Below are 25,985 nucleotides of genomic sequence, written 5' to 3' on the forward strand. Positions count from 1 at the left end.
TGTTCATCTGTTTTGTCTCTTAAAGTCCTCATATGAGTGAAGTCATAGGATTTTTGTCTTTCTCTGACTAATTTCCCTTAGCAGAATACCCTCCAGTTCCATCCACGTAGTTGCAAATGGCAAGATTTCATTCTTTTTGATTGCTGAGTAATACTCCATTGTGTCTATGTACCACATCTTCTTTATCCATTCACCCATTGATGGGCATTTGGGGTCTTTCCATACTTTGGCTATTGTTGATAGTGCTGCTATAGACATTGGGGTGCATGTGTCTCTTTGAAACAGCACACCTGTATCCCTTGGATAAACACCTAGTCGTGCAATTGCTGGGTGGTAGGGTAGCTCTATTTTTAGTTTTTTGAGGAACCTCCATACTGTTTTTCCAGAGTGGCTGCACCAGCTTGCATTCCCAGGGAATCCTCTTTTAATCAAGGCTGGAAAAACCCAAAGTAAAACTCCACAATTTGTTCTGTTTACGCATGTTTCTTTTAATGGCAACGCATGGCATGAGTAACAGGGTATTTTCGTCCATCCTGGGATGTTTGGTATTGAGACTACTACAGTATGGGGGAGCTGTATTTAACAACTTCCATTTAATGTCCTGTGCTTTTCATCCCCAGCTATTGTCAGAGATGCATCATTCTGAGGAAGAGTCCCAGGAGAGGAAAGAAGGGAAGCACGGGGCCGGGGGCAGGGGGGAGGGCGGCGGGGCACCTCATTTCATCAACCCAACAAACTGACAAGGCTCCATGCCCTCGCCATCTCTCTTAGGAAAAGAATTGAGGAGTGTGAACACAACCAGAGTGTCTATTACATGTCTATTTAAACAAACAAAGTAAAATGTTTTCTAGAGAAAGTCTAAGGGGCACCTGGGTGGCTCAGTAAGTTAAGTGTCCGACTTCGGCTCAGGTCATGATCTTGAGGTTTGTGAGTTTGAGTCCTGCATCTGGTTCTGTGGCTGACAGCTCAGAGCCTGGAGCCTGATTCAGATTCTGTGTCTCCCTCTCTCTCTGCCCCTCACCCACTCACGTTCTGTCTCTCAAAAATAAACATTAAAAAAATTTAAAAAAAAAAAAAAGAAGAAAGTTTAAATCTGATTTGGCCAACTGTTTTGACTTATAAGAGTTGGCTTTGCCAGTGAGGTAAATATGGCCGATAGTTTCCAGAAATTGAATGAACCAAATCTGTAGTTCTCAACAGTTGCTGAAATATACTTAAAGCATATGAAACATAAAATAATTGTTTCAAGGGGCACCTGGGCGGCTTAGTCGGTTAGGCGTCTGACTTCAGCTCAGGTCATGATCTCCCAGTTTGTGAGTTCGAGCCCCACGTCGGGCTCTGTGCTGACAGCTCAGAGCCTGGAGCCTGCCTCAGATTCTGTGTCTCCCTCTCTCTTTGCCCCTCCACTGCTTGCACACGGTCTCTCTCTCTCTCAAAAATAAATAAACATTAAAAAAAATAATAAAAAAATGTTAAAAATTTTTTAAATAATTGTTTTAAAAATTATATTGACAGGTACATTAGAATTAATATTTTTCTTTTTCCACTTTCTGAGTGTATTGGGTTAAAGTGTAACTAGTATCAGGGTGCCTGGGTGGCTCAGTCGGTTGAGCGTCTGACTCTAGCTCAGGTCATGGTCTCACTGTCCATGAGTTTGGGCCCCACGTCAGGCTCTGTGCTGACAGCTCAGAGCCTGGAACCTGTTTTGGATTCTGTGTCCCTCTCTCTCTGCCCCTCCCCAACTCGCGCGCACGCGCACGCGCGCGCTCTCTCTCTCTCTCTGTCAAAAATAAATAAACATTAAAAAAAATTTTTTTTTTATAATTTTTTTTTTTCAACGTTTATTTATTTTTGGGACAGAGAGAGACAGAGCATGAACGGGGGAGGGGCAGAGAGAGAGGGAGACACAGGATCGGAAACAGGCTCCAGGCTCTGAGCCATCAGCCCAGAGCCTGACGCGGGGCTCGAACTCCCGGACCGGGAGATCGTGACCTGGCTGAAGTCGGACGCTTAACCGACTGCGCCACCCAGGCGCCCCTAAAAAAAATTTTTAAGTGTGACTAGTATCATTAATAGTCATCTGATAACTTTTAGTAAAGGTTTTTCGATATTATTCTCAGAAACCGAGAAAGTAAATGACCCCTAATGACTGTTTAACAAATCTTTTTCTAAGTAGGTTGTTTCCAATTCTTTGCTTTCAACAACACTGAAGAAAGACCTAATCAAGTTAACAGTTGACAAGAGATGAAAAACATTTTTATAATAAATCAATATATAATTCTGGCATGTTGCTTGAAAGGAATTCATAGAACGGAGTGACAATGCTGTAGTAAAACACCTTCTGTTCCCACCTACAATTTTATGTGAACAAGTGTTCCCAGCATTTCCACCTATAAAAATGTAAAAGAGAAACAGAATTTATGCTGAACCTTGCTTATTTCTAGCAATAAGCAATATATATTCACGTGTGTAAACAAAGAATTCCACGTATCTCATAGAAACATGTATTTCCAATAAAACTCTATTCTTTATGCTTAGTAAGTATTTATAAAAATTTATAATACATTTATGTGGTTTGGGTTTTGATCAATTGTGTACTAAAAGTAATTGTAATGACAAGTCCATCTAGAAAGAATACTTTACCACTTCAAAGCCTCTGGCCATAGAAAATTTAGAAAAATAATTTCCATTTCCATACATATTTAATGTAGAGAAGACTTTCAAGCATAACAACACTTTCTATTAGGATGGAGTCCTATGAGGGACGTGGAAGAGAAACATGACTTCAAGGAGTAAAGGGAATGATGCAAAACTTCCAACAGTTAAAGACTTCGTGGGTTCTTTCAAATGAACGACCGGAGGTATCGATCGCAAGAGCATTTTAGATTCCTTTAGCTACACGTGAAAGCCTCAGGGGACGATTTCATTTTGCTCTCTTTGGTCTTTAATCTCAGTATTTTGAATCCTGTCCTTTGCAGTTACTTAGTGTACAATTTCACATGCCAGCTTAACGGTGAACAAGGACGAATGTCATTTTTCAAAATCTTTCAGGGGCTATCCAAGAAAAATAGCTTGAAAACCAATGGTGTAGGATGCGGTGATCCTTGCCTTCAGAAAGTTTACAGTCTGATTCGGGAGAGAAGTCTGACATACAGACTTATGGGAAACAACCAGAGGAAGACAATACCATGCCAAGCTTTCTTAAATTAACTAACTTTAGGAATAGACATCCTACGGGGGGAAAAAAAAATCTGTGTGCCCCAGAGTAGTCAGAACATGCCTCAAATAGGAAGTAAAATTTGAACAAGCCTTTGAAGGATGGCTGGGATCCTGGTGAATGTGAATGAGAAACGATCCTAAGCAGGAGGAACTTTGCGGGCAAAAAGGAGCGAGTATGATACATGCCAAAGATACCGAAGAAAGAATAAGGACTTCGCAATTAATCGTTCTTTTAATTTTCTCGTCACTTCACATGAACATGAATAATTAAGATGAACTTATTTGGGACTTGGAGATTTTATAATTAATACTGGCAAACAGTAGTGGTTTGAGGCTTAGATCATCTATGTACTTTCATGTGATTCATCAGAAGCCACCTTTTTTTTTTTATTTTTTTTTAACGTTTATTAATTTTTGAGACAGGGAGAGACAGCATGAACGATGGAGGGTCAGAGAGAGAGGGAGACACAGAATCTGAAACAGGCTCCAGGCTCTGAGCTGTCAGCACAGAGCCCGACGTGGGGCTCGAACTCACGGACCGCGAGATCATGACCTGAGCCGAAGTCGGATGCTTAACCGACTGAGCCACCCAGGCGCCCCAGAAGCCACCTTTCTTATCACTCTTTGAGTATTGAGCAATAAAATTATCCTGGAAGTGATGCGGACTTAGGTTTAGACATCACAGAGGTAGATTGATAACAGTTGCAGGAAGTCAGTTTTGAAGTAAAATATGAGGAAAACTGAGTAACAGCAAGAACTGTGAAAGAAAAAAAAAACACCTTGACTATCTGGAAATGCATTTCAGGCTAGAATAGTTAAAATATTACAAACTTATATGAAATAATCTTCTAGGAGCAAGAAGAAATGTAGTTGGAATAGAGCGAGTCTCGGGAAATTCGTTCAGAAATTGTTTTAGCATCAGCGCAACACTTCAGCTGGAAGTGACGTGTGCCTAACTGAATTAGGTGACTGCACAACACTTATTTCTGGGTTTTCGCAAGCAAAGGGAAAGGGAGGACACATTTAGTCCCGGAGCGGCGATGAAGTCCCTTTGATCCCATACGCTCTGTATCAATTGAGACTGTGAAGTCACGAGCCGGGAGGACTCGTGTGTGTGATTGTGAAACCCCAAAGGAAGAAGGGAAGGCACGGAAGCAGTGATGCTATCGGCTCTTTGGAAGATGAGAGGTTAGATACCAGGGCTGGAGGTGCCGTGAGGAAACCATCGAGAGAGAGAGGCGGTAGATTTCATGAGCCTGTACCGCTCAGATAATACCGCAGAGCAGAACCGGCAGACCCCGTGGTACTTCTTAGATGAGATATCGAACTGACATCCAAGCCATCAGACATTCACAAGGCAACGGCACATTCTGGAACTGGAAGGCTCCACAAATTGAGTAAATTCCCCAATTGTTCCACTTATTATTTAGCATCTAATAAACGTTGCTGCTACGGATTGACAGTGTCCTTTCGATCAGTGTAGGTAATTTAAGTAAATTAAGTCATTTGCTTAACACAATTAGCTTTGAAAAAAACAAAAAAACAAAAAACAAAAAACAAAACAGAACAAACGCACCCATCAAAGAAAATGCGCGGTGGGCTAACGAACTGGTAAGCTATGGAAGTCTCGTGGTGATTATGTATCTAACTTTTGCAGAATCATGAGTCTGGAACCTTACCAACTTCCCTGTCTTGGAGCATAACTGCACTTAAGCATCTGCAAGTGATTGATACTTGTCTTAATTCTTTCAAGTTCCATTTTATAGTCATTTCAAACGTACACAAAAAACACGGCAAGAAGAGTACGAAGAGCTCCCATACTCTCTTCGGCCAGGTTAACCAACTGTTAACATTTTGCCCCGTTTGCTGTATAATTCTCTTTCTTCATGCACAGACACCAATTATGATACTCCTATGTTAAGATAGTACATTGAAACGGCAACACAGTTTCCATCACCCAAAACTGAATAAGAGGTTTTTAAAAAGTCACAACTAGGGGGCCCTGGGTGGCTCAGTCAGTTAAGCATCTGACTTCAGCTCACGTCATGATCTTGCGGTCCATGGGTTCGAGCCCCGCATGGGGCTCTGTGCTGACAGCTCAGAGCCTGGAGCCTGCTTCGGATTCTGTGTCTGTGTCTCCCTCCCTCTCTGCCCCTCCCCTGCTTGCTCTCTGTCTGTCTGTCTGTCTCTCTCTCAAAAATGAATAAACATTACACAAAAATTTTTTTTAAGTCAAAACTAATCAAAAAATTTTACAACAGCAATCTAACATGGAAACAGACATAACCGAAAGTAGTTTTTAAAAGCAAAATAACTGCTGACCAAGGTGATAGGGATGAGTTGCAAAGATTCGGAGATTTCTCATCACTATCCTCATGTCCGGAAAAAGGGGAAGTGAGTAGACAATCCTTTTTGTCCCCTCCTTATGACTGAGAAGAGGTGGAAACGGGTAAAGAAAAGAAAAAAAAAAAAAGGTGTAACAGAGTGAGTACATAAAGACGCTGACGCTTTAACGGAAGCGAAAACTACCGTTTCACGCCGGACTGGGCGGATGATCTGAAGCTCAGGGCGGCTCTTGCCCCCGCGGCACCGGGACCTATTTCCCAACTAGACAGAATGAGCAGGGTCCTGTGCAAAAGGCTCAGAAGACAGAGCAGAGCCCAGATCCCGCTAAACAAGATCGCGCGTGGCCTGTTGAAGGCTCCCCTTCCTCGCTGCTGCAGAAAAAAGGGATACAATAAGAAACAGCACACAAACTGCAACGTGGTGGAGAGAACAAACTGGTCTCGGTCGTGGTGGGAAGCATCGAGAAATCGCTAAGTGTTATCTGAGCAAATAACTGCCAGGCTGTATGTGCTGGACCTGTATCGCCTCGTTTACTCCTTACGACAATTCTACACCAGACGCTCTGTCGGCCCGTTTTACAGAAAATGAAACTGCAGCACAAAGGCGGAACGAAACGGCACGTCCGAGGGCACACAGGCCACACAATCTGAGGCAGGCTTCAAATCCAGTCGGTCAGGTGCCAGGACCTCAGTGCTTCACCATTACTCTACACTGCCTTCAAACCAGACTGCCTCGGGGCGCCTGCGTGGCTCCGTCGGTTGAGTCCGACTTTGGCTCAGGTCATGATCTCGTGGTTTGTGAGTTCGAGCCCCGCGTCGGGCTCTGGGCTGGCGGCTCAGAGCCTGGAGCCTGCTTCGGATTCTGTGTCTCCCTCTCTCTCTCTCTGCCCCTCCCCTGCTCATGCTCTGTCTCTCTCTGTCTCTCTCAAAAATAAACGTTGAAAAAAAAATTTTAAAAACAAAAACCAGACTGCCTAGAGGGAGCTGCCTAAGCAGCAGCAAGATGTGAAGAGAGGACCTGGGAACTGAGGACACACATTCCAGGAGGAAAACAAGAGAAGAGGAGAAAGAAGGGAGGGGGAAGCAATAAAGAGAGAGAGAGGAAGATGGCATGCCAAAAATAGATTCCAAATGCACAAGAAAATATACTTCAAGGAACAGAAGGACATTCCTCACAATATGGCATTAGATGGTTTTTCAAGTTATTGTAATTGTGCATTTTCACATATTTTATTTTAGAATTGTTGCTACTGTATCACAATACAAGGTTGAGCATGCGGAAAAACGTCTCTCGGCCGTACGTGTTTCCTCCCTCTTTTTTTTAGGAAATGCTTTCCATATCTGGCCCCCCCCCCCACCCAGTTTTCAGTGAGGCTGTCCTTTTCTCATGGATTTGTAGAAGTTCCTTATATATTCTGGATAATCCCTTGTCACTTACATATGTTAGAAATGTTTCTCCTAGTGCAGGACTGTCTTCACTTTCTATATGGTGTTTTTTGATGGCAAGATAATTCTTAAATTTAATAAGCCTTGTTAGTTTTCTGTTGCTGCCGAAAATTACAACAAACTTACTGGCTTAAGACACAACAGCCATTCGTTATGTAGATCAGCAGGCCTGGCAGGCTTGACTGGGTTCTCTGCCTTGGGTCTCACAAGGCCAAAATCAAGGCGTCAATGAAGCTGGACTCCTATCTGAAGACTGTGAGGAACAATCCACTTCCAAGAGCATTCAGGTTGTTGGCAGAACTCCGTTTCCTTGTGGTCGTACGACAGAGGTCCCCCTTTCCTTGCCGGCTGGCCACCGGGGATCAATGGGTCTCCGCTTCTAGAAGCCACTTGAGTTCCTTATCACTCCATTTTCTAGCCAGCAAGGGTGCATCAAATCCTTTTCCCATTTGGAATCCGGGACTTCCTCTTCTGCCTTCAGCTGGAGAAAACTCTGCTTTCAAATGGTTGGTGCGATTGGATTAAGCCCACGTGGATACTCCCTTCGTGACGTACAATGTAACATAATCATGGAAGTGATACCTCTTCTCATTCACAGGTCATACCCACCCTCAAAGGGGAGGAGATTCCATAGAGGCACAGGTCCTTGGGGCTTATTCTCAGTCTTCTGCCTACGGCAAGAGTCAAACTGACAAATGCTTTTTCAATAGCTTGTACTTTTTTGGTAACGTTTAAGAAATCCTTCCATATCCAATGTAAAAAAGATATTCTCCTTTCCTTTTTTTTTTTTTTAATATGTTTATGTACTTATTTTGAGAGAGAGAAACAGAGCACACGAGGAGGGGAGGGGCAGAGAGAGAGGGAGGGAGAATCCCAAGCAGGCTCTGCACTCACAGCAGATGTGGGGCTCGAACTCCTGAACTGTGAGATCATGACCCAAGCCAGAGTCAAAAGCCGGACGCTTAACCGACTGAACCACCCAGGCGCCCCCTCCTTTATTTTCTTCTAAACATTTTGAAGTCCTTCTTTTTCCCCCCTTCCTTTAAGTCCTTAATTCCTCTAGAATTTGTTTTTGTGCACGGTAAGAGGTAGAAACCTAATTTCACTTTTTCGATATGGGTAAATAATTGCCCCACCATTATTTATGAAGTGGTTCACCCTCTCCCCACCAATGTGAAACACCACCTCTGTCACATATGAAGAGAACCTAGTTGTACAAGTCTGTGTGCTGGGTCCTCCAGTTGTCCCGCTGGCCCACGCACCTATCCCCGCATCCATACCACACTGTCGTGATTACGATTGCTTTAGTCTCGTTATCCAGAAAGGCAAGCCCCCCCATCTTATTCTTCTTCACGAATGTTTTGGATATTCTTGATAGCTTTTTTTTGATACTCCAGATAACTCTGGGAATCAGCCCATTTCATTCGATTTTTAAAATCCTTTTTGGATTTTGATTACAATGGCACTGAATCAGTGGTTCTCGACGGAGGGCAATTTTCGTCCTCAGGAAACATCTGACAATGTCTGCAGATATTTTTGGTTTTCACAACAGGGAGAGATGTGTGCTAGTAGCATCTGGTGGGTAGAGGCCAGGGATAATGCTAAGCATGCCACACGGCACAGGACAGCCCCCACAACAAAGAATTATCTGGATTAAAATGTCAGTATCACCAAGCTTGAGGAAAACCTCCACTAAGTCTATGCGATTTGGAGACAATTGATATTCACATTTTTGAGTTTTTCAGTACACAAACATGAATATCTTTCCATTTGTATAGGTCATCTTTCACATATCTCAGTTAAGTGTTATAATTTTCAGTGTATAGATCTTGTACAGCTTTGTAAAAGATTTATCCTTAAGTAAATAATGATCTTTTGCTATTATAAATGGTATTTAAAAAAATATGTTTACTGTTTGGTGCTGATACATAAGAAAATATAACTTGATTTATATATTTTGATATAACAGCCATCCATCTTGCTAAAACTCTCATTATTTATTTATTTATTTATTTATTCATTTATTTATTTATTTAGAGAGCATGCATACATGTGCATGTGAGTAGGGGAAGGGCAGAGAGAGAGGGGGAGAGAAAGAATCTCAAGCAGGCTGTCACCACAGAGCCTGGTGTGGGACTTGAACCCATTAATGGCAAGATCATGACCTGACCCCAAATCAAGAAATGGATGCTTTTAACTGACTGAGCCACCCAGGTGCCCCTCTCATTATTCCCAATATGTCTATAGATCCTTCAAGTTTTCCATATGAAAATCCTATCATCTCAGATATATTTTTATTCCATTTCGATACTTATGCTCTTAATTTGTCTCACTTATTTTATTGTGACGGTTAGGGGCAGTACAAAGCTGAACAGAAGCAAAGAGAACGGGAACATTCTTTTCTATCTGATTTTAAAAGGAATACTTCCACGCTTAAATATACGAAAAATTTTGATGTGCATTTTTAAAAATCAAACTTAATTGCATTTGCCAGAAAAAGTGGTTTGTGTAATACAGCTTCCTTGACATGTTAAGACTGGCTTTATCACAATCAATTATAAAATCCATATTTAAGAAAACATTTCATTTATTTATTTGTTTTTGGAGAGAGAGTGTGTGCTCGAGTGGGGGGGAGGAGCAAAGGGAGAGGGAGAGAGAATCTTAGGAAGGCTCCACACCCAGCACTGAGACCGATGGTGGGGCTCGATCTAACAAGCATGAGATCATGACCTGAGCTGAAATCAAGGGTCAGACACTTAACCGACTGAGCTACCCAGGCGCCCTTAGCTGTCTGTTTTTAAAACTCAAAAGTTAGACGTTACTATTTTACACAGAAAGTGTTCATTTTATTTCATATACATACTTATTATTTGTTAATCACTCCCTCTTGCATTTCCCACCATTAGTCTGGAATAATTTTCCTTTTTTTAAAAATGTGTTTTTAAAGGTTTTATTTATTTTTAAGAGACAGAGAGAGAGAGACAGAGTGCGAATGGAGGAGGGGGCAGAGAGAGACGGAGACACAGCATCCAAAGCAGGCTCCAGGCTCTGAGCCGTCAGCACAGAGCCCGACGCGGGGCTCGAACCCGCGAACCGTGAGATCATGACCTGAGCTGACGTCGGACGCTTCACCGACGGAGCCACCCAGGTGCCCCTGGAATAATTTTCCTTCTTTTTGAAGTATATACTTTCACAAAGGTCCCGTGGTGGTAAGCTCTAGGTTTTTTATTTACCTGTAAGTGACTATTTCACCCTTATCTTCGAATGACAGTTTTGCTGGGTACATAATTATAGGCTGTTATTTTCTCTCAGCACTTTGAAAATGCTGTATCACTGTCATCTTGCCTCTGCTGTAGCCGAAGAGGAGAGGTTACCGGCGTGGTAACTGTCATTCCCCTGCAGATGTGTCCTCCATGTCTTAACACTGTTTCAGTGTTCTCCTTTGGACATAGCTTCCAGTTCACTAAATTAAAATTTCGATTTCAGTGGTTTTTCTCATTTTTGTAAGTTTCCATGTTTCAAATTCCTACATTCATTCCTAATAATCTTTTTTTTTTTTTGAAGTAAAATAGTTCTCATTTTTAGAGTTTGGTTTGGCCCAAGGAGCCAGGCTATTGCAGATACAACTGACATTTGAATAATTAGATTAATTTAGAGAAGGATAAATCCAGTTTTGACATTTGTGCTTGTGTGTGTCTTTTTTTTTTTTTTTTTTTTTAAGACTTCATTTTTCAGGGCAGTTTTAGGTTTACAACAAAATTGAGAGGGAAATACAGAGATTTTCCATATGCCTTTCCCCTACACGTGCATAGTCTCCCCAAATCAACAGCATGATTGTATTCTTTCCTTATCTAAATACTTAAATACATAGCTATTCTACATCGTGTATCTGACCTTTCTACTACCTACAATATTTGGGGGACTAAATAGGCTACTCTTTTCTTTCCTGCATTGGTGACACAGATTGTGAGCTCACTGTCTGATCTTAATTGGTGGGAATCCTGTGGGACTAACTCACGAAATGAGCTTTATTCTTCCAAAGAAAATTACCTTGAATCACTTCAGTGCCCTCTCGAGTGTCCAGGTTCTGCACAGCAAACCGAGGCTTTCCTTCACAAGGCTCAAGTGAGGCCCAAGACTGTTTTTCAAAAAACCATTGACAAGCGCCCTTAAACACCTCTACCCCTGCAGACACCTCCAGTGTCCTACAGGCACCAGCTCCAAGCCACTCTGACCCCAGCTCACATGTCCTGCTCTTATTTTGTTTATTTAAGTAATTAATTAATTTAAATTCTTGGAAGGCAAGGTCTTTGGAGACTTCCCATACCTCTAGTGAGGCCAGAAATGTCTCGGTGGTTTGTCATCTAGGGTCTTTGGTTGTTGTGCAATAAACGGGTTTCTAGGAGTCCCTGGCAAGTCTAACCGCCAGGCGTAGGCCTAAAATATTTTTCAGCAAAAACAATTGCATCTCGTACAATTCCACTTTTATAAAAATGATTTCGGGGCGCCTGGGTGGCTCAGTTGGCTGAGCGTCCGACTTCGGCTCAGGTCACGATCTCACGGTCCGTGAGTTCGAGCCCCGCGTCGGGCTCTGGGCTGGTGGCTCAGAGCCTGGAGCCTGTTTCAGATTCTGTGTCTCCCTCTCTCTCTCTGACCCTCCCCCGTTCATGCTCTGTCTCTCTCTGTCTCAAAAATAAATAAACGTTAAAAAAAAAATTAAAAAAAAAATTAAAAAATTAAAAAATTAAAAAAAAATTTCTCTCTAGTTATCCATTTTCTAAATGTGTATATGCACAGAAAAATGCCTAGAATTTATGGTCATCTGATACGAGTTATGGCTATTTGGGAGGGAGGGGATTGGAAGTGATTGATTCTTCAGTACTTTCGAGTTTGTATTGTTTTTACAAGAATAGAGTGATTTTTCTGAAACAAAAACAAAAGAAGAAAAGTAACCAGACTGGAAGTAAATATTCTAAGATGTTAGTGGTGGTTGGTTTAGGGTGACAGAGATAAAAGTTGCTGTTATTTTCTTTTTTGTACATTTGTTTAAGTTACAAAAAAAAATCGCTGTTTGACATTCATCGATGCAGGTGATTTAGTAGGAACTCCCATTTGGACCATAAGCCCTGCCGTCTAGACTGTATGTGACAAGGCAACCAAGCGTGACTCCAGGTCAACTCCGTTAGTACAAAGTTCACTGTAGGAAGCAACACTAACACTGGTGTTTTTGCTTAGAAAAGCATGGCAAGTATTTTGAAGTTTTGCTTTCGGTCCAACAGGAAACAAAAATGATTTTTCGGGCAATATTTCCGTGATGTAGAGGGCGATTACATTTAACATAGACCAGAGTAATCCTTCTCTGATACAAGTTCCGTCGCAAAGGATAATACCACTAAAGAGCTCTTTATGGAGGATCGGATGACCAACACAGGGAATGCTCCGCTCGTCTGGTTGCAAGCAACACCTCTGGCGACAGCTCTTTAAATTATCACCTCTAAGGGAAGGACGTAACCCTGAGGCTTACAGTTCAGAGAAGCTGAGTTATAAGGGTGCCTATACAGTTTTCCGTCTTGCTATCAGGCAACAATTATCGTTCAGTTCGTCTCTTCCTCCAAACAACACAATCACCTAAACAAAGACTATCCAAGCTATCTACCACAATGAAAACTTGGGGGAAACATCTAGGAAGAGAAGAAAAAGGAGTAGAAGTAGTAATGTGTGTTTAACACCTTCTCCAAAGTACCTTTTCTCCCTTGCTAATTTACCGCAAAGAAGCTCGGCACAGCTGTTTCAGCTCTAGATCCTAAAGCCTGGGAATCAGATTTCTAGCAATGCATTCAATTTCACATTTCAATGGAACTAAATAATTTGGAGACATCTTTAAATACATCCTGATGGAAATTTCCCTGTGTGATTCCATCACTTGCCTCTCTAGCTTAAATGTTAGTCGTTTTCAATTTCTCTCTTTCTTCTCCAATACATCACCTACTTACCCCATTTCCTCTCTCTATTCTATCTTGAAACATTACCTTTCCTTCATTTCAATAACCCGAGAGCAGGATGCTGGATTAAAACAACTGTCTCTTACAGAGCTTCCCTTCAATTCGTATCGCCTTCATTTCTACACAAAGCAATAAGAATTATCTGCCACAAACAGCTGTTTTCAGTAATAAGAAAGCTAAGTTCTGTGACTAAGCTAAACATTCCTTCTGTTCTTCAAGGCCTACAATGGTTCCTAGTCGCATCAAATCGAAATTTCCAAATACCACTCATTATGTCCTTTACGAACGGTGCTGAGTATTCTCAGTTGATCTGTCCACATTTTTCTACATATTCAAATTTATGGTCTCGATTCCATTTAGTCTGACAGCTATGTATTAGCATGATTAATTCGTTTCTTGTTTGTATTCTTTGCCACTACAGTAGGGACTATTTACTCTTCCCTGTATTTATTCTTTCCTTCTTCCTTAACCACAGCTTCTCTGTCTTTCATCGGAGCACATAGCTGTCCCGTATAAAGACTACATTTTTCAGCCTCTCTTGCAGCTAGCAGTGTCCATGTGACTAGATGCTAAACAACATGTAAGCCGAAAAGGTTATGAACAACTTCAAGAAGTGTCCTTAAAGGGAAGGAGTATTCATATTTTCCATCTCTCCTCCTTCCTACTGGCTAGAATGCAGATGTGATGGCTGGTGCTCCAGCAGCTATCTTGGATCGGGAAGTGGAAGTTCCATGCTGAGTTTGATGGAGCAGTGAGACAGAAAGAGCCCTGGGTCTCCGACATCATGAAGAGCCACATCAGTCCTAGAATATCTAGTTGTTGGTTCTTTTTAGAAGAAAGAAAAAAAAATCCTTTTGTGTTCAAGCCATTCACATTTTTGTGGCCTCTTCTACTGTCACTTATGGGAATACCTAATTCTGATAGATCCACCTATCTCCAAGTCTTCATTTGCTACGTCTTCTGTCCCACTAAAAATGCCCCTCCAATTTATTTTCCTACCTCCCTCCCCCACCCACACACACCAAATTGTCAGTTGCCTTTCCTCCTTTAAAATACAGCTTCAGATTCAAATGCCTACATGGAAATGGCTAGTATTGCTAAGCTTATTTAATCCAATTACTATTTTCGAACACAAACACACACATCTACATATCCCGTATGTATATGTGTATACATGCATAGTGATGGATAAATGAAATTTTTAGATAATTTAACAGATTTTTAATAAATTTACCACATTTTTACATCCATTCACTACTCACTTGAAATAGTACTCTCACCACAAATTCATTTCAATGATGCCATCATCACTAAAACTCTTTTTGAACATTTTTTTTAAAAACAGACTGAAAGTCCTCACTCGATATAACCCCCAAGACAGCAGATATACATTCACTTTGCTTCCCAGGCCTAGAACAGTGTCTGGAACAGAGTAAATACTCAACACATGCTTGTGATATAAAAAAAAAAAAAATTGACTGTAGCAAAACTTCATTTAAAGGTAGATAGACTCTTTAAAAGTAGTCAAAAGGCATTCTGAACTCAGTTTAGTGAATAAGATGGGTCAGAAAGCTATAAAATATCATTTGGGGTTAGAAAAAAAAAGCAGTGACGATAATGCAATAATACTTGATTTCCTTGGATGAATCATAAAAATGGCTCAGAGTTCAGCTGCTTCTGTAGCAGTTGACTCACTTCCTAAGCTTCAGTCAAGTATGCCAAACTTATTCCAGTTTCAGAACTGTTTGCACCTGCTGTTCCCTTTGCCTGGAACTCCCCAGATACACGTGGATTGTTTCCTTCTTCATTTGAGTCTCTGTTTATATATTCACCTCCTCCAAAAGGCCTTCCCTTACTCTTTGACCTAAAGAAAGTCATCTTTATCGCTCTCTGTCCCTTGATACTGCCTTCCTCTTCTTTATAGGACGTGTCACGAACGTAATATTTTAGATCTATTTCATTTATGTGTGGTTAGTATCTGTCTCTGTCACCAAAATATTTGCTCCATGATGAAAGGGACTATGTTTTATTCACTGCTATAGCTCCAAATTTCCACTTGATAGCCAAATTTCAAATTTCAAATGTTCAAATTATTTGAACAGTAATGTAAGTTTATAATGAGAGAGAAAGGGGGGATTCCTGGGTGGCTCAGTACTTTCAACATCTGACTCTTGGTTTCGGCTCAGGTCATGATCTCACGGTTCATGGGATCGAGCCCCACATTGGTCTCCGTGCTGACAGCATGGAGCCTGCTTAGAATTCTCTCTTTCCCCCTCTCTCTCTGCTCCTACCCTGATCACACACTTGAGCTCTCGCTCTCTCTCTCTCTCTCAAAATAAATAAATAAACTTAAAAAAAAAAAGAAAGAAAGAGAAAGGAAGCGAGAAAAGCAATGGAGGCAGGAAGACCAAGAAAGGTTACAGAAATAGCAAAAGGGGTGAAGACTCTGGTTGAGTTATAATTGGCTGTTTTATTCTGTTACTCCTTTGTCGTATTAGTTTGAGTTGAAGGCTTCCATGAGAAAATTGCAGAATGGGTCTCCATCTCTCCTAGAGGTTTATTTCGAAGAACGGCTAACCTAAAGAAAGAGATTCCACTATGTTTAGAAGCATGTGGATGGCATTTACTAGCCTTTCCTGCCTTTCCACATCTCCGGGCCACACAAATACAAACTGAGTGAACATTCGAGAACTCCTGACCGAGTCGGAGAAGTACTTTCGTGATTTTTAGCAGGATTAGTCTGTGTTGGTATTATTATTCACACTTTTAATTTCCATACGTAACTGACATTTGAAACATCTGTTCATCCTGAACCCCTGAAGCTCTTTCAGGATCTTGCTGAATCAAGTTACATGATAAAGCCAGGAGGCAAGCCTCTGAAAATACTTTTAATTCCATTCTACTCCTGCTACATCCCTCACAAAGTTTCATCCCTTTCGAGTCACGTTTCTTTAACGCTTTTGCTTCCTCAAACTGTCCATTCCTTATACAAAACTTATCGGCGGGGTTTGTGCCACAGAAGATCAAACACAATGATATTCCGTTACATTTTAGTAAATTTAGTAGAAAAGATCATTGCATCTTCCTGCTGATTTCTATCATAACATCACAAAGAAATCCCTTTTTTTAATGTTTATTAAAAAAAATTTTTTTTACATTTATTTATTTTTGAGAGACAGAGAGAGACAGAGCACAAGTGGGGGAGGGGCAGAGATAGAAGGAGGCACAGAATTCGAGGCAGGCTCCAGGCTCTGAGCTGTCAGCACAGAGCCCGATGCGGGGCTCGAACTCAAGGAGTGTGAGATCATAACCTGAGCCGAAGTCGGACGCTTAACCGACTGAGCCACCCAGGTGCCCCTGTTTATTTTCTATTTTTGAGAGAGAGCAAGGGAATTGGGGAGGGGCAGAGAGAGGGGGACAGAGGATCTGAAGCGGGCTCTGTGCTGATGGTACACAGTCCGATGTGGGGCTCAAGCCTGCAAACCATGAGGTCATGACCTGGGCCCAAGTCGGACGCTTAACCAACGGAGCCACCCAAATGCCCCCAAAGAAATCTTTTTTAAAAAGTTTGGTTCATATTTAAAATTTTAGCCCAAGGAAAGGGTTATATAATACAAGGTACTGTCTCATAATAGTTTTAGAGCACTTTCAGAATTCCGAGGCACATTTAAGAAAATGTCAGTTTCTCGACCGGTAGGAGCAAACAGCACAAAATGCACAGACACCCAGACCCTGAGTCTCCCGTTTCAGTGATGATCAAAATCTTAAAGTGAATCATGATGCCAAATAAGTAAGTCACTACTTGAGTACCCTTCAAGCCCCCAAATCCCATTTTATGTGAATCCCAGATAATTGCATTCAGAAAATGGTCATACATTTTTCCACTGAGTATTATTCTTCGTCTTTGTTTTGAACAGCATGACGCCTAATGCAGTAATGGTGGCACTTATATTAATACCTCAGAACTAAACCCCAACGTTTTCTATTTTTTCATTGCTCTTAAATGATACCTACTACATTCGGGGCCAACGTTCATTATACGTACTTGTATTACGTTGCCTTGCAACCTTAAGAAGCTTACGTTTCCTCTCCAAGGCAGGGATTTCTGGTGTGTGGGCAGAGGCACATACTGCTGGGGTGTTAGCCGTACCAGGTAATCTTTTAGGAAATGTCACGGAGTGGGAGGTTCGCTGCCTCGTCCGACACGCTGCCTCCCTCTCTCTGCGCAGCAGCTCTTCATCCACCAGCAATGTCATGACTTGCTTAGACTTTTCCCGGATATGATAACCTGAAAAACATGTTTGGCTTTGTGTCGGTAAGAAAATATGCCTTAGGGCGGCGAGGACTTTTTATTCTAAAGAAAACTAGGGGGGGGGGAAATGTAAGCAACGTAAGCAAAGTGAAAAAAGATCTGTAGCAAACGTACAAGGAAACCTAAGTCCCGTGGGAATTGTCAGTAAGTGCCCTTTTCTGATACTTTAAGAAGTGAACGAGTATATGATTAAATCGTATCACCATATTGACATGAAATTCTGCACTTTATTTTTTTAATACTTATTCATTTTTGAGAGAGAGAGAAAGAGAAAGAGAGAGAGAGTGAGCTCGTGGGAGCGGGGGAGGGCACAGAGAGAGGGAGACACAGAATCCGAAGCAGGCTCCAGGCTCCGAGCTGTCAGCACAGAGCCCACGTGGCACTTGAACTCACGAGCCGTGAGATCATGACCTGAGCCGAAGTCAGACGCCCAACTGACTGAGTCACCCAGGCACCCCGCTCCCCGACATTTTGCACTTTAAATATGCTATTTCTTTTTAAAAGCAAGACATACTCTATAATCAAATTATATAGGTGTAAAAGAGGAGGAATGAATTAGACCTAGATTTGCTGACCTGGATGTGTGACCATGACATAGAGCTAAAGATTTAAAGTAATATGCACGGTATGATTCAAATCTGGAAAGCACAGGGGAAAATCAAGCATTATGTATGTATCCAGGAGAGAGAAGTAGAGAAATATATGGATGGCTGGCTGGATGATGGATGGGCAGGCAGACAGCCAGCTGTGTACCCACAACATTGTTAACATCCGTTACGTTAAAGGGGTACAATCGGGGCGGGAGAAGAGTAGGGAGGGCAATCAGATTTTCTTTGACATAACATCCTATCAAAACAACTTGATGCCATTAATAGAGTGCCAGACGAATAGTCTAAGATCAGAATCCTAACCAAGACGCTGTCCTTAACCATCTGTGTGACTCTCAGGTCATCTGTCTGGGCTTGAGGTTTCTATGTGAAAACCAGGAGAAGGAGATCTATTCAGTGTAACTCACAGATACAAAAGTATACCTGTTCGAATATATAGTATCGTTACTACAATTCTCAACCCCCTCCCAGGAGAAATGATCAAGGAAAATCACTTACCTTTCCACATCTTGAGACAAACTCGTATTATCTCCTGTCTTCCCAAGCCTTCTTCCAGAAGTAAAGTGAAAAGTCCCTAAAGAGCCACTACTACGTTCATTTTGGGCTCCAAGTGTGATGAATTAAAGTGTTAATGTATCCAATTATAACTTACTAGTAGTAGGAATAATGAGAAATGGTCAACTGCATGGTGTATGCAGACGAAAGAGGTCAACACGTTCTGGGCCAGTCGTTTCATTAAGGACTGCTAAGGACAGTGTCGGAAACCTTTGCTCAAGTGGCCATCTTTTCCAAGATTGTTTTATCTACGCTTTTTAAAAAAATTTTTTTTAATGTTTATTTATTTTTGAGACAGAGAGAGACAGAGCACGAATGGGGGAGGGTCAGAGAGAGGGAGACACAGAATCCGAAGCAGGCTCCAGGCTCTGAGCTGTCAGCCCAGAGCCTGACTCAGGGCTCGAACCCACGGATGGCGAGATCATGACCTGAGCTGAAGTCTGCTGCTGAACCAACTGAGCCACCCAGGCGCCCCTATTTTATCTACTCTTAATCTCACTTCTTAGTCACTTCTTCCTTCCAAACTTCTTTTGTAACTGCTGCGAACCATATCGTTCTCAATACCCTTAATTTCCTATGATTAACGTGTAGCCCATAAACAACAAAAAAACCTCACGGTGTTTTATGCTACCACTCTGTCGCACGACAGAAGCCTGCTGTGACTGTCAGCCTCTGGGGACAGGCGACATGCCAGACACTACTTTCCCCTGGAAAACTGCCACAGCTTTGTTTGGAGGAAGGGGTGAAAACCTTCACAAACTCATCCGCTTACCCTCTCTCCCTCTACCCTAGCGACCCCGACTGCCTTATTCTTCAATTACACCAGGCTCTTTATCTCCTTCAAGCCCTGGGCTAGCTGTCGCTTCTGCCAGGGACTCTGCATGGATAGGTCCCCAATTCATTCAAGTCTCTACTGAAATGTCACCTCCTCATAGAAGCCTTCCTTCTTCCCACCCTCTCTAAAATAATCCCATCCCCATCACTCTCTATTCCCTTACCTGTTTTATCACCACCTGCTATTGGTATACACAGGTTTGCACACACGAACACACACACACACACACACACGCACACACGCACACACGTTTACTTGTTTACTGTTCGTTTCCTTACCTAGAATACAAGCTCCATGAGGGCAGAGAACCTCATTCACCCGGTATCTCCAGTGGCTGGAAGAATGATTGGCACATAACAGCTACTCAGTAAATAGCTACTGAGTAAATGAATCGATAAAGGAGCAAATTCCGAAAAGTCTCAATATTCGCCTCTCTACAGTGCAAACAGAACCAGAAGGGTGACAGACACTGAGCGCCAACTTACAGGGTAGCTGCCTGAGAAAGTTGCTTGGCCTGAAATAGTTTTTTGCGACACGCCTAACTAGAAAAGGGCAGAACTAGAAGTTACGGGACAGACGGGGATTCTTTGACCTGGAGGCTGCGTGAATTGGCGGGACTTAAAAGCAGCTGCGAAAGTTCAAAGGTCCGAGCAGATCCGTGAAGCAGAAAGCCAGCCACGATGACGAAGCACTTCTCCCCGAAATATCAGGGCTCCTCCCTGAGGTAGCAGTCTACGGCCCTGGGAAGGTCAAGCCACAGTACTCCACTTCTCACTCAAGGCCGCCCACGGCCCTGGCTACCTGCCCACACCCATCCTTGAGATGCTGGAGGGCAGAAACCCGGCTGTTCTCAAGTGTTAAAGTTGAAAAAATCCAAGAACCCAATAAACCGGCTTCAAGGGTGAATTAACTAATAACAATGGTAATAACAGGATGGCATCTCCTCACTGCTAAGCAATGTGTTTCTGAAAGGAAAGGGAGAACATAGTACTAAAACAGAATTGTACTGGAACAGAACAAACGTAGGCAGCACCTGCTCTGGGTCTGAAAGAGAGAAAGAAAAAGCAGGGGGGAGAAGTTGGGAGGGTGAGGGACAGAGACAGACAAAGGGAGGGAGAAAACATGGAGTCTCTGAAAAGAGAAATACGAAACAGATTGATACCGAAGGATACGTCAAGATGTAGAGCTTGTTAGAAGAGGTGAAGGGTAAAGTAAAAATGAAGCTACGTTCCGTTTTAACAGGCATCTTTGGGTTATAAGCGACAGAAACTCAAATTGAACCGGCCGTGGGCAAAGCAGGGGTTGTGACTGGGCCTCAGGCGCAGGAGAGGCAGAGGCTGGAAAAGGACCAGCACGCTTTTTCCGTCTCCCATCCTTTCTTCTCTGTGTGTAATGCCTTCATTTTCTCCTCTTGCAGACTGGCTTCCTCCACCTGAATGTGGACATAGCCACAGATAGCTCTGGACTCACGCCTCACACTGGGCCACCTGAGAGGCCTCCCTCTTCCTTCATTCAAATTGGAAAAATCCAGGAGAATGACGCTGCTCGGCCCAGCCTGAAAGTCACATGCCCGTTACCTTGGCCAGAGGGTGGGATGCTACCACTGGCAACCCCCCCATCAGAAAGGCATGGTGGGACGAGGGGAGAGTCAACAGGACAGAAGAATGAACGAACAGAAAGCCAACCTGCGGAGGCTTCCCAAACTCGAGGCCGAGGCCAAGGACATACAAATCACTAGGGCGACTAAGGGACAGACCAATATCCAAGGATAGTCACTTATTCACTTATGCAGTATTTAATCACTTCTTGAACATTTCAGTTTCAGGAATTGTCTAGAAGCACAAGTGAGGACAAAAGAGACGAGATCCCCACACGAGATACTTCCAGATAAAAATAAAAGCTCTAAAGGAAATAAAGAACAGTGAGGTGCTGAACATCAAGCCGTGGTGAAGGGAAGGAAAGTCGTACTGGGGACATAACGTATCATCTGAGCCTTGAACAGCAAGGGAAAGCCAGCTGTGCGGACATTCAGGCAGAGAGAACCGCCCTGATTTCCCTTCTTCAGGAAGCCTTCTACTGAGAGAGAGCAAGCCCCTCCAGGCTCACCCTACACATAGGTGGTCGAGCCGGGTTTCCACGCAACTCTCATGGCATCTACCCTTGTCTCTTACAGCATTTGCACGGTTTGCAATTGCCTATTTATTTGCTGAATGTCTTGTTCCTCCACTAAAGCATAACGTCCATGAAGGCCAGAGCTATACCTGTGTGTTAAGATACTTCAGAAGTGTCTGCGAAATAAGTGAGTGAACGTGCTGAGGAAACATCTTCCAGATGCAGGGGAGGAGTCTCTGTAAATTCACAAAGGAACATCACGTAAAGGGATTTGGAAATGTGGTAGATTCAAAGATGCCGGGCAAAGTGATGCACCAGGCTTCTAGAAGAACATGCACTAGGCTTGGAACAGTGGTCATAAAACATCTTAACGCCCCTCCCTCCATACCTGACCCACTAACCAATCAAAATTTACTCTTCCTCCTCCATTCCTTTCTCAGTCAAGTTGATCTCCATTCTAAGCCTGAAATATGAACATTCACCTCCCCAGATGCAGTAACCCGTGTCCACTGATGGTACCCACTAAATCTCTCCCCCCCTCGCTGTGTCCCTCAGTTCAGGCTCTGCTCATTTCCTGCCCGCGGTGTTTCGAATTGTTGACTTATCTGGAGTCTCCCTCACCATCTGTGCTCCACAGTGTCTCCAGGGGCGAGGGGGTGTGGGGTCGGGAGAAGCACCCCCAACAGTGTATCTGATCAAGGTATTTTCCAGTTAAAAAAAAAACCCCTCGGTCAAGTTGGCACAGTAAAGTCAAGCTTCAAAGTACCCCTCTGCTCCGCAACAAATACAGAGTGCTAACAGACACTGCCAGGCCCCAAAACAAGAGAGAAACCTCCACAAACCAGAAACGGACGAGTAATGGAAGGGTGGTCAGCACGGCTGAGGCCTCAGGGCTGCGGGGCTCTTGATCTGGGAGCCAGGAGTCCAGCTCCTCACGTGTTAGGGGACCAGAGCCGGCCTTACTCCCTCTTTGATGTTAGGAGCTATCCGTGTTTGTGAGAGGCTGGGAAGAAAAGAAATAGTAGGGACAAAACCAGCGGCTAATTGTTTCCTGGGCTGTCACTTATTTGTAGCTGTGGGTCTAGAAGCTAGAAGACACGTGTGCAGCCTCAAGACTGGGAACTAAACCGCGTCACCGCCACCAGCATCTAAGACATCCCGGTTCCGTCACAGGGCACGAGCCCTGAGCTTCCTTTACAAGGGCTGCGCTGGGGGCTCTGAGGGAGCTGGGTGGAAAGAACCGGAAAAAGCAACGTAAAGGGGTAAACGTGAATGGTGGGGGAACAGCCTCTTGGTCAAAACAAGGCAGAAAACTAAAATTCCAAAATAGATTTTTTTTTTTTTTAATGAAAGATGGCTGATAAAAGCAGCCATCAAAACGTAAATTCACAGGGTGTCTGGGCGGCTCAGTTGGTTCAGCGTCTGACATTTGATTTCGGTTCAGCCCCGTGTTGGGTGGCGCTCGGAACCTGCTTGGGATTCTCTCTCTCTCCCCCTCTCTGCCCCTCCCCTGCTCGTACTCGTCCCTTCTCTCTCTCCCCCTTTCCCCCCCAACATAAACTTAAAATAAACTTAAAAACAAACAAACACATGCATTCACTCCAAATGAAATCAACGTTCTACAGGATTCTATAAGATCTTCTATAAATCAATATTCTATATTGTCAGAGGATTTTAAAATCCTAAACCAAGATTTTTAAAATAAATACAATTAAGAGAGATTATTACAGGAGTCATATCCGCAACAAGGACTACGCGAAAACCACAAAGGACAGATTGCAAGGTCCTGGTATTTACCTAGAAGAAGTTCCAAAAGAAGAAAATTCAGGTCATCACAAAAAAGCAATATTCAGAGCAAAAAGAGCTAGGAATTTTACAGAAAAGACGTGAATCCTCACATCAAAAATGATCTCCAGGGGCGCCTGGGTGGCGCAGTCGGTGAAGCCGCCGACTTCAGCCAGGTCACGATCTCGCGGTCCGTGAGTTCGAGCCCCGCGTCGGGCTCTGGGCTGACGGCTCAGAGCCTGGAGCCTGTTTCCGATTCTGTGTCTCCCTCTCTCTCTGCCCCTCCCCCGTTCATGCTCTGTCTCTCTCTGTCCCCCAAAAAATAAATAAACGTTGAAAAAAAAAATTAAAAAAAATGATCTCCAAAGACCAAGCGGATAAAAAAAAAAAAAAAAAACAAAAAACAAAAAACAAACCTATATGGAGAGACACTGGAGAAAAACAGAAGACCGTCTAGGATAATGAGAAACTCTCAAAAGCTACCAGTCCCTTCTTCAGACCTACAATAGCCCGCTGGCCATTCAGTCAGCACTCATTCGGCACCTGCGTCGAACCAAGTGAAGAAACAGAGATACCGATAAGGTCATCTCAGTCCTCCAAACCCCACAGTCCAGTGAAGACGGACACCCAGATGGCTCTTACAGCAGTGTGTTCAGCAGACGTGTGGACAAGGTACAGTGCATTGGCAGAAACCGCGGCAACGGCACGGAAAAGCCCTTCCTGATGGTTGTACTGAGCATTATTTGGACATGAATATACACTGCGGGAAGCAAAATTAATTAAAGTCAAAATATGCCAAGGACTAACAGTATTAGCTAAGATTAACTGACGATGTACTATGTGCCTGACTTTCAGACATTATCTCACATCCATCCGCACGAAGCCCATTTTACAGGTGAGACAAGTTTACGGGGAGTAAAAAAACTCTCCAAAAGTCATAGACTTAATAATAAGCTGGAAGGCAGAGACTGGCTCCATAAAAATAACCAAATGCAGACTTTTATTTCTTTGACTGAATTCAGCGCACAAATGTAAGCTTTTTATTTGATGACAAGATGGAGAAGAGAAGGATTGTATTGACATAGCACCGAAGTGCTAACCTGGTTACTCTCCCTTGTTTGTCTGCCCTGCTCTGCCGTCCATGTGCATACAGGAAGCAAGGAGGAACGTGGGAAGACTGGCCAGACAGGTATATTTAAGTTTAAATAGATTCACGGTTTGCTTTTGCTTCTTGCTGTCGTGATTACTAACACCTACATTTGTTGAAAAGGAGCGAAGGTTGACCCAAAATACTCAACTGTTTTAGGTATAAAGATTTTGCTTAAACTCACAGTAATATAACTTAAAAAAAAATTTTTTTAATATTTATTTTTGAGAGAGAGAGAGAGAGAGAGCATAAGCCAGGGAGGGGCAGAGAGAGAGGGAGACACAGAATCCGAAGCAGGCTCCAGGCTCTGAGCTGTCAGTACAGATCCCGATGCGGGGCTCGAACCTGAAAACTGGGAGATCATGACCTGAGCTAAAGTCGGACACCTAACCGACTGAGCCACCCAGGTGCCCCATCATAGTAATATAACTTTTAACTGTAACTTTTAACAATAGCAGAACAGGCTTATGATGACCTAAGGCCTGCATGTTTGTTAAAAGAAATTCATGACTTCATCAAAACTACAAAAATGTTGGTTATAGGAAATCACATTTGGTCAGTGGCCTTGTGTTAATGAACCCACCTCTCTGTAAACGAGCACAACTCCGTTGCATTAGCTAATCAACCCACCACCATCTATCAGGTGGGTTCGATGGTTAGAGAATTTGGACTCCTGTTGTCTGACCGTTGTAGAGAGAAAACCAAGCCTGATGAATTTGGAAGGTACATCACGCACCCCCCCGTGCCGCGTGCTTAGCCACTACACCACACTGCCTGGGATTTGCCCGTCTCTTGCCCCCACGTTCCTTCCCTCCTGTCCAAGAATACCCTCAGATTTGACTCCGCTTTTGGAGCCTTGACATAGCTGACCAACATCTAAATCAATTCTTCCACGTTTTTAGATATTTTCTTTCTCTTGAACTCACTCTTTCCAGAGATCTTGCCTCTATTTAATTTATCACAGTCACTTTGAAAGGGAAATCCCAATCATTCCTTTTTTCTCCGTCTTTCTCTAAACCCCTTCCTGGCCCAAATACACGCTTTCTCCTTTCTCCTCTCTTCTCGGAGAACCTGAACTCAAAAAACAACCTCCTCAAAAACAACTGATTTTAATAACTTATAAACTAATATAAATATAAATAAATGTATTACAGGGGCGCCTGGGTGGCTCAGTCAGTTAAGCATCTGACTTCGGCTCAGGTCATGATCTCGCGGTCCGTGAGTTCGAGCCCCGCGTCGGGCTCTGGGCTGACGGCTCGGAGCCTGGAGCCTGCTTCGGATTCTGCGTCTCCCTCTCTCTCTGCCCCTCCCCTGCCCATGCTCCGTCTCTTTCTGTCTCAAAAATAAATAAAAACATTAAAAAAAAAAAAGTTTAAAATAAATGTATTACATCTTCCAGAGAGTTTGCTTTTTACATTTTAGTTTGTATCTCTCAACTCTGGCGTACGAGGCTTATTAGTTCCTAATGTCACTCCAAGACATTTAATTTTCGTGAGCAAATGGGTAGCTGATTGGGAAGGGCCAGTCCTTGAGGCCTGAACAAAATCAGCCCTGGATATAAATGTGAAGGGTCTAATTTCCCAAGTTGGATGACTGACAATGACAGTAGAAAACAAAAA

General features: G+C 43.0%; 1 protein-coding gene across 3 annotated transcripts in view; it reads right to left on the minus strand.

Moving 5' to 3' along the window:
- The window catches only part of ENTHD1 (ENTH domain containing 1), a 104,674-nt gene that overhangs the window by 62,442 nt on the left and 16,247 nt on the right, over positions 1-25,985 (minus strand). For 2 of the 3 annotated variants that reach the window (XM_043562661.1, XM_043562663.1), the window contains exon 3: positions 17,058-17,300. In XM_043562661.1, the coding sequence (XP_043418596.1) occupies positions 17,058-17,300 (243 nt within the window). Of the gene's footprint in view, positions 1-17,057; positions 17,301-18,235; positions 18,296-18,430; positions 18,692-25,985 lie in introns of those variants that run through there. The other variant, XM_043562664.1, reaches the window with a different exon arrangement.

This window comes from Prionailurus bengalensis, chromosome B4 (genome assembly GCF_016509475.1).
Source record: "Prionailurus bengalensis isolate Pbe53 chromosome B4, Fcat_Pben_1.1_paternal_pri, whole genome shotgun sequence".
Lineage (NCBI taxonomy): Eukaryota > Metazoa > Chordata > Mammalia > Carnivora > Felidae > Prionailurus > Prionailurus bengalensis.